Source organism: Balaenoptera acutorostrata, chromosome 13, assembly GCF_949987535.1.
Source record: "Balaenoptera acutorostrata chromosome 13, mBalAcu1.1, whole genome shotgun sequence".
NCBI lineage: Eukaryota > Metazoa > Chordata > Mammalia > Artiodactyla > Balaenopteridae > Balaenoptera > Balaenoptera acutorostrata.
Window position 1 is genome coordinate 90,283,460 of NC_080076.1, and position 9,655 is coordinate 90,293,114.

General features: G+C 44.7%; 1 protein-coding gene across 1 annotated transcript in view; it reads left to right on the forward strand.

Moving 5' to 3' along the window:
- GLT1D1 (glycosyltransferase 1 domain containing 1) overlaps positions 1 to 7,162 on the forward strand; it is a 114,873-nt gene extending 107,711 nt beyond the window's left edge. Inside the window, exon 12 of the mRNA XM_057526546.1 lies at positions 5,823 to 7,162. Coding sequence (XP_057382529.1) covers positions 5,823 to 5,861 — 39 coding nt within the window. The 3' untranslated portion in view covers positions 5,862 to 7,162. The remainder of the gene's footprint in view (positions 1 to 5,822) is intronic.
- The last annotated feature ends 2,493 nt before the right edge of the window (positions 7,163 to 9,655 follow it).

Sequence of the window (9,655 nt, forward strand, 5' to 3'; positions counted from 1 at the left end):
AACATGGGACAGTCATTAAGAGGGGCCAACTTGACACTGGATGGGAGGGTATCAATTAGGATTAACTCATTAGGGTATTAGTTAATATTAGGGTATTAGCCATATTAGGGTACGGCTGACAGAAAATCCAAAAGAACGGTGGCTGAAGCAGAAGATGAACACATCTTCTTTTTCTGTCAAGTAAAGAGATTAACAAAGCACAGATGGTGTTTCCCGGGGTCAGGGACTCAGACCCCTCCATCCTCAGTATGTGGCCATCTCTACCTCATGGTGTAAGGTGGTTGCGCAAGCTCCACCACCATGCCTGAATTCCAGACTGAAGGAAGATGGAAGGCGGGAGCAAAGATTTATTTCCTCCCTTTCAGGACAATTCCTGTTTCTGAGTACATACCATGCCCACACCCAGTTGCAAGGGAAGCTTAGGATTGCAGGCTTCTCTCTCAGCAGCCATGTGCCTAGTTAAAAAACAAGGGTCTATTAACAAAAGAGAAGGGGATGAAAGACCAAAGCAGACCATCCTAGAACTATGGGACAGTTTCAAAAAGTATAGTGTGCATAATGAGAATGCCAGAAGGAAAAGAAAGAGAGAAGGAAGCAGAAGAAATATTTGAAACAATAATGACAGAGTTCTCAAGATCAATGTCAGACACCAAACCACAGATTCAGGAAACTCAGAGATCACCAAGCAGGGTAAATGCCAGAAAAATACACACCTAGGGTTATCATATTCAAACTACAGAAGGTCAAAGATAAAGAAAATTCCTGAAAGAAGTCAGAGGGAACAAAACCCACTTCACTTAAAGAGGAAAAAATATAAGGATTATATCTGACTTCTGTTATGGATCCATGCAAACAAGATGAGATTGGAGTGAAATATTTAAAGTATAAAAAAAAAAAAAGAGAGAGAAGGGGAGAATGCCTATTTGGAACAGCTTGCAGTGCAGTAGCCACTGTGGAAAACTGGTTTTAGATTCTGTAGTCGTTACAGCCATTCTACATTTTACTAATCACTGAAGACCTTTTAATGCCAAGAAAAGTGTCTTCCACAAGGTTTTCATTAAGCCTTGAAGACCATCCCAACACAGCCCACCTTTTTCTCCCCAGGATCCCATTTGTATACAAGCCCTCAGCCAGGGCCGTGTATCCATTATTATCTCAGACCCTGCAGCTCCTCAATTAAAAATTCAAGAGTTAAAGAGTACACGGGCTCCCATCTAAATCTCCTACAGTGTTTCTCTGTGTTAGGTGAAACACAGCCCTGGAAGACACAATAAAATGAAGTGTACTGACCTCATCTACGTAATCCTGGTCTTTCCACCGGGTGTTCTTCTGGTTACCCTGAATGAGTAAGCACAGCGCTGCTCATGTCAGAAGGTCTTGGGAAGTATTGTAGAAATCGTTTCTGAAATGATCCATGAGCCAGAGTTTGACTGAAACAAAGCAAGAATTTGCATTGAAAAACAAGATGCTGGGACTTCCCTGGCGGTCCGGTGGTTAGGACTCTGCACTTTCACTGCTGTGGCCCGGGTTCCATCCCTGTCTGGGAACGAAGATCCTGCATGCCGCGTGGTGCAGCCAAAAAATAAATAAATAAATAAATTTTAATTTATAAAAATAAATAAATTTATATATATTTTAAAAAACCACACACACAAGATGTCATGAAGTTCCAACATGCGTAGTGTTTCGGTTCAGTGTTTAGCAACAAAAATCTTGCGTGGTCAAAATTATCTGCAAAGACTCCCCACAAGTCTGGCATATTTGGTTGTGTATTTACAGCCCCGCCCATTAAGTCACGTGCACAGGCAAGTGTTAGAACCAGGGAGGGAGGTTGAAGAACGTCACCCTCTGAATGTCTGGTTATCAGACGGTTCTCATTTTATATATAGAACTGAATCCCTAGAAGCACTCCCTGTTTCCCAGTGGGGTTTGTTCCATTCCCTTCTCATGTTATCTATCTAACCATCCATTCATTCAGCCAGTATTTCTTTCTTTTCCCCATTGAAGTATAGTTGATGTACAATATTATATAAGTTATAGGTGTACAATAGAGTGATTCACAATTTTTAAAGGTTATCCTCCATTTATAGTTATTATAAAATATTGGCTGTATTCTCTGTGCTGCACAATATATCCTCGTAGCTTATCTCATACCTAGTAGTTTGGAACTCTTCATCCCCTACCCCTATGTTGCCCCTCCCCCCTTCCCTCTCCCCACTGGTACCCACTAGTTTGTTCTCTTTATCTGTGAGTCTGCTTCTTTTTGTTACATGCACTAGGTTGTTGTTTCTTTTAGATTCCACATACAAGTGATATCGTACAGTATTTGTCTTTGTGTGACTTATTTCACTTAGCGTAATGCCCTCCAAGTCCATCCATGTTGATGCAAATGACAAAATCTCATTCTTTCTTATGGCTGAGTAGTAGTCCGTCGTACACATGTACCACATCTTCTTTCTCCATTCATCTGTGGATGGTCACTCAGGTTGCTTCCATAGCTTTCACCAGTATTTCTTGCAGTAGTTGAGGCTGGCACTGCTCCCTGGTGCAGATACAGCAGTGAACACTCTCTGCCCTCATGGGGGGTCTCTTCCTAGTGGGCTTAACTCTTCCCACGGACATGGATGGATGCTTGCCACAAGCAGTCAGTGAGCGTGGAGCCAACCCTCAGGAAGGGGTCAGGATCGGATCAAAAGTCAGTGAGAACATGACCCACAGGGCAGTTACACCCCAAAAGTTGGAATGAAAACCGCATCCAAGGCGCTACAGCTAATTTCTAAGAGAATTTTATTAGACTCTAAAGGAACTTCTGGTAAAAATGAATACAAAAAAAGGTGTGTGTGTGTGTGTGTGTGTGTGTGTGTGTGTGTGGTGGGGGAATTTTAAAAAATAACTTCATCTTTATCTGTGGCCACAATCTATTTTAAAGAGATTATTTTACAGTATACTTCTTTCTTCAAACTCATTAATAGTCCTTGAAAATCCAGTCTGAGAGAAATATCTTCCCCCCAAATTACACAATTCTGCTAAATTACAAAAGAAAAAAAAACTAACATCATGATACCTTTCTCAGTAGAAGCCCTTGAACTCATTCTACGACCTTCAGAAAGCCTCAGCTATAAGGAGAGTCATGCTTCATTTAAAGTGGATTTTCTTCTTTAGCATCTAATATAAAAATATGCTAAGTATTTCTCCCAAATCAGAAAGGTTAATAACCAGACATTTGCAAGAAGCCAGAGAGTGAGGAGCAAAGTAATAGTAGAAGACTAGCTTTCTGACTTGGTATTTGGTGCAAATTCCTCCATTTTAGAAATAGTTGGGAAAACAGCTCACAGAGTCTAAAGATCTGCTAGATTTCCGCTTGCTAAGAAGGGTTTCCTCTCTGTGTTACCGAGTCTAACCTCACACAGCTCGCTGTACAACGGGTCAATAAAGCAAGAGAGGAGGTGTAGGACAAGGAAAATGAGCTTTATTCGACAAGCCAGCAGACGGAGAAGACGGTGGACTAGTGTCCCAAAGAACCATCTTCCCGGAGTTAGAATTCAGGCTTCTTTTACACTAAAAGGGGAGGGGTGTGGCTGGTCGTTGCTAACTTCTTGGTGCTGGAATCCTTTGTTCTTGCATCTGTCCTCCTAGGTCAGGTCACTGTGTTCCTATAAACCTCCAACAAGACAAATGTTATTCTTGTTGTGCAACTTTTTATCTCTATATGGGTGGAAAAGTGTTACACCTTTAAAGGTCAGAGCCTTGAGAATGAGCTCTCCTGTATATTTCAGGCTCTAGGCAACATTCTTTTACAAAAAGTGCAGAGCCAGCATGACTCAGCACAGGCAACAGGACACAGGGGTTAGAGCTAAAGGAATAGATCCAACATGAAGTCAGGTTTGCTCTTCTCTGTTACATCCTGTACTTTTCTATCCGGTCTCTCCCGATGTCTAAATGCATTTAGAGCTCAGTGGGCATATAAACGATGAAAATACACAAAGTGCTTGAAAAAGCAGCTGCATTTATGACTTAAAATGGTGTCATTACTCCAATTCTGTCAGTAATCACAAACATTAATTGGACACTCTCTGTGTCCTGGGCACAGTGCATCATGCTGATGACCTTGAACTTCAGCCTTGAACTTCAGCCGAGCCCTGTGTTCCTGGAAAACAGCAAAAGTTAAGAAATGCTCCCACATGCTTATGTTCAGGGAAATGGTTTACTGCAAAGGACTTCCCTGCCCCACATGACTTAGATGAACTCAGGGATGCACCCGTGTGTACCTCTCCTTCCCCAGGTTCTGGTCCAGCCTCAGCCTGAGCCAGCAGACAGCCCATCCATCAAATCCACCACCTGCAATAGGCTGGCCTCAGGACACAGCCTTCTCCCACTCATCCCAGTTCCCCACACCCGGCCCTCTCTAGCCTTGTGTACTCTCCCTAGAAAATAAAAACTCACTTTGCCTAAACCTACAAGACGCTTGCAAATGTTACGGTCAGGGGGTCCTCTCTATTGCGAGAAATCCTCAAGAATCCTTTCCAATAAAATTCCTCTTTACTAAGTCAGGATTTGCTTCTTATTTGACAGTGCCTTATCTGCAGTATCTCAATCCTCACACCAGCCCCGTGACTTAACAGGTGAGGAAACCGAGGCTATGAAACTGGTCCTGAGTCACGGGGCTGGAAAGGGATGGAGCCAGGAAGCATACTTAGCTGGGCTGCTTAGAGCATTTTCTCCTCTCTCTCTCTCTCCGTCATTCTCCTCTGCTCCCCCCATTCTCTTTCTCTCTTTCTCATTCTCCCCCCTCTTCTCTCTCTCATTCTCTCTCTCTCTCCCTCTCTCTCTCTTTCTCTCTCTCTCCTCCCTTTCTCTCCTTGTCTCTCTCTCTAACACTACATGTTGGAGATATGGACTATCTCCATATTCCATGCAGTTAGTAGTTAGGTAGACTCTAAGGAATCTAGTTTGCACACGAGTTAGACAAGTGTTCAACCCAAGTCAAAGGGAACTGAAAAGGAGCAGAATATGCGACCCCTAAATGTGCCACTTTGGCATACGGATTATTCTGAGCTAAAGTCAGTACCAAGATAGGCCTGCACACACAAACGTTTCTAAATAACACTCATCTTCCATTCGTTTCCCCATCTATTTACCTTCCCACAGTTTATTGCCCCTAGAATCTCAAAACCCTTTTCCTTTGTCTTGTCACTTCTCCACAAATATCTTGCCCTTTGTTGAAAGGGTATATAAGTCTCCAGGTCTGACCACCTCTGTAGGGTTTTCATTTCATTTCTGTGAGCCTCCATATGCATATGAAATAAACCTTTTCCTCCTGTTCATCTGTCTTTTGTCATTCAGATTTGCAGGACCCCAGCCACTGAACCAAAGGGGGAAGAGGAAAAAGGGTGTTTTTCCTCACTTAAGTTTTAATATCAGCGCGTTTATTTTGAATGAATTACATAGAAGAATCGCTCTTTGTTGATAAGTAGCACCGAGATGGAATCTTGATCAATAAGTCTTAAATAAGATTTTGTTGTTTTTAGAGTGTTTTTTCTAGTAGCCTGGAAACAGCTGTTCGCTGGATAACCTCATAAGCTATGATACTGCCTTTATGCAAACTTTTTTTCTGTTTTTTGGAGGCAGAATAGTATACCAATATATTAACTAAGTATATATATTTTGCACACACACACACAGATGTGCGTTAATTCTTTATGAAAATTAGACCATTTTGAGCTTATTGCATTTGGGTGTGGAGATGGGCATTGCCTGACCAAAATCAGATGCGAAAGTCAAATTCTTGGTGTTGAGTTGCTAAGAAGCCTTTTGAATTTCAGGAGAGAGAAAACAACCGTCTTGAAAACCAAGGCTTTTGAATTGCAAAGCAGGGGGTTTTGAGAGAGAGAAACGTTCTGCGGGTCAAAAGACAAGATCTGGACAGTGTATCAGAAGCAAAGTCCCGAAGGACCTGAGGCATAGCCTCTGTGCTTTCATTATCAGATTGGAAAGAAAACAGCGGCGGAGTCAAGTCACCTGGGCCCGGGAAGTGGGCCCAGGCTAGGGCTTTGGGGGTTGCGGGGGAAGTGTTGGGAGGAAAGCCTGGAGCCTGGGGTACCGGTGGAACAGGATGCGTGTGCCCTCCTTCCCCTCCTCCGCCCTGCCTGGGGATGAACTAAATCAGGGACCTGGCAATCAGGGCACAGAAGACCCCTCCCCTCACGGAGCTTTGGCCGGGTGGTGGGCCCCAGAGCTGCATCCTGCCCCCAGTGGTCTCGGAGCTGGAGGGGAAGCCCCCTGTTCTAAAATACAGTGTATTGATGGAAAATCTGAGGTGTAGCAAAGCAACAAATCAGCTGCCATTTCACAGACAGTCTTTTTACTCCCAGCTCCCAAGAGGAGGAGCACACCGTGTGTTGAGGGCCACACAGGGAAGCACCAGGGTCCATCAGGAGACGGAGGGAGCCTTTATTGTGGTTTCCACAGGCAGGAACGTGCTAAGCAGGGTGAGTGGCATTGGGATGGGCTAGTGTGGACGCTTTCAGGAGCTCTGGGGCATGGGGGCTGCCTCTGGTTCGCAGGGACTTGGCCCTTGGGGATTAGGATGGGGATAGTGGCCCTGAGTGTGAGAGCCCCACAGGAGAGGTGATTTGGATGTGGCTCTGGATTGGTTGGTTTGCATTTGAAATTAGGCTCCTGGCCGAGGACTCCTCCCAAGGAGTGGGGAGCGCGAGGGGGGGTGGGCAGGAGGTCGAGGCAGGGTGACTCAGGCCCATCCCTGCGGTGTCCAGAACAAGGCATGTCCTGCACGTGCATGCAGGGCAGACGTGAAAGCATCACGTTTACAGAAGCAAGTGTAACGGGGAAGAGCTAAATCGGACTCCACGCTGGATCTGTCTCTTTCACTGTATCTTTTCATTGTAACCTTCCGTTGCTTTTATTATTATAATCGTACATAATGGCCTGCCTCGGGGAACCCTGCCCCTCTGATGTTCGGCTCACGGGGAGACACCCTGACCTGCCCACCTGCGGATGGCTGCAGAAAAGAAAAAGCTAACACATCCCCTCCCCAAGGCTGGCCATTCCAGGAGATGTTTTGCAAGACTGGTGGCCCTTTTACTTTACTTCCTCACGCCCTCTCCCTCTCTGATTCTGTAGAAGAAACCGGCATCCAGACCCAGATGAGATGGTTTTTCGGAGACACTAGTCTGCCGTCTTCTCGGTCTGCCGGCTTTCCGAATAAAGTCGTGTTCCCTGCCTCAGCACCTCGTCTCCGATTCATCAGCCTGTCGTGCGGTGCGCAGAGCGAGCTTGGACTCGGTAACACTAGAAATATGGTTAAAATACCATATTTCAGTGTCAGAGCCCCGGGGGAGAAAGGAAGGGGAAAGGGGAACCCTGAAATGGTTGTGTTTAAACCTGATATGCAAGACAATAGTAATATTAATAATACCAAATGCTACGGAGAGCTCACCATGGGTCAGCCATGATTCTGAGTGCTTTCTGTGGATTTAATCTTCACAATAAGCCTAAGAAGCAAGTATATTTATGATTCACATTATACAAATGAGGAAAGAGAGGCATAAAGAGGCAGAGGATATCTTACGGCACCCAGTTTGTGGTGATTTGTTACAGCAGCCATAGGAAACTAATACATCCATAAAACTCAACCTTAACTTGCCTGTGAACAGTACCCGTAGTACTGTTCTAGATGCTGAGGATGAAAGAGAAAACAAACTTTTCTGTAAAGCTTCCCTACTCCATCCTCCTTTATCAGGTGCAATTCTTATGTCTTCCTCTGTATTATCTCTGGTCCTTGTACTTAAGGACCATCGATCATTCCCTGAGAAGAAGACCAATTTTTCATTCACGTCTCTTTCCCTAGGACATTGCACAGTGTGTGGCTGAAAGCATGTGCTCAGAAACTACTTGGTGAATTAAATAAAATTGCAGATTTTTTTTTTTTCTCTTTTTGGCCGTGTCACGCCGCACACGGGATCTTAGTTCCCCCATCAGGGATTGAACCCACGCCGCCTACAGTGGAAGCGTGGAGCCTTAACCACTGGACCGCCAGGGAAGTCCCTGAATTAAATTAAATTGAATTATAAAGTTTTAATAAAGCCTTTTCAAAAGAAAAAAAAAAAAAAGGAGGCAGAGGAAATGCTGACATGACAACTTTACCCGGAATTGAGCGGTCGGGTCTTTCTTGTCCAGCGGAATGAGAGCCTGATGGCGTCTAAGTTAAGTTGCTACAGCAGATGCTGGGATATGTCCTTCATGCTCTCCAGCAGGAGGGAGGACTTCTTGCTCTCAGCCCTGTCTGGTGATGGCCCAAGTTAGAGAGCTTCCTTCCTGGAGGGCCCCCTGAGTCCAGGGATCAGCTGATGTGGGTTGTGGAGGCCCAACCTCCTCGTCCTACCTTGGACAACTCCGTGGGGATGAGTCCTTCTTTGGGTGAGCATTGCATCTCTGTGTTTCCAGACGCTTCTTTTCCTTTTCTTCCACAACAGTCTCCATCTCAGGGTCTGGTTCCTGGGGACCCCAACCTGTGACACTTCCAGAAAGAAGACATCTGATCTTTCCCACACTTGAATACATGGCTTGAGAAAGTTGCATCGACCACGTACAACTTTCTACATTTAGTACCAACTGTTCTTGCTTGAGAGAATATAAATATCATCCGATATGTCTTAGGAAGGCAAAATCTTTCTGAACTCCTAGTCAGAAAAAGTGATGGAGTTGTCAACTGAAAAAAATGCACAATGTGAGAGTTGTGAGTTGAGTTTTATTTGGGGCAAAAATGAGGGCTATAGCCCAGGAGACAGCATCTCAGATAGCTCTGAGAACCTGCTCCAAAGACGTGGTGGGGGGCGGGGGGGAGGTCAGCAGATACGTGACTTTGGTGAAGGGGTGCGTGCAGTCGAGCACACATCTTGGCAGAAGGTGGCCGCTGGTCACGAGGAGCAGATGTCACCACTCGTGATGTTAGTGCTTTTCCAGACATGAGGAGATGCAAGAAATTAGGCTCATAAAATCTTCTCCTGAAAATGTCTATCTGAAGGCCTGTTCTGCCAGTTTTTCCCAGAGCACCGAGCGCCTCCTTCCTGATCTCCACCCTGAACTCCTTTCAGGGGGTGTTGAAGGTCAGCGGCTGCAGTGGCCAGTGACTTCATCCTTGTAGAACCAGAGGGCGAGTGACAGTTTTTATCTTTTCCGTGATGGTTTATTACAGGATATTGAATATAGTTCCCTGTGCTATACAGTAGGACCTTGTCATTTATCTATTTTATATATAGTAGTTTGTATCTGCTAATCCCAAACTCCTAATTTATCCCTCCCCCTTGGCAACCACAAATCTGTTCTCTGTCTATCTCTGTGGGTCTGTTTCTGTTTTACGGAAGTTCATTTATGTCATATTTTAGATTCCACACATAAGTGATATCATATGGTATTTGTCTTTTTCTTCCTGACTTACTTCACTCAGTATGATAATCTCAAGGTCCATCTATGTTGCTGCAAATGGCATTATTTCATTCTTTTTATGGCTGAGTCGTATTCCATTGCATATATGTACCACATCTTTATCCATTTATCTGTCAATGGACACTTCGGTTGTTTCCATGTCTTGGCTATTGTGAATAGTGCAAGTGACAATTTTTAGTTGTCAGGGTGA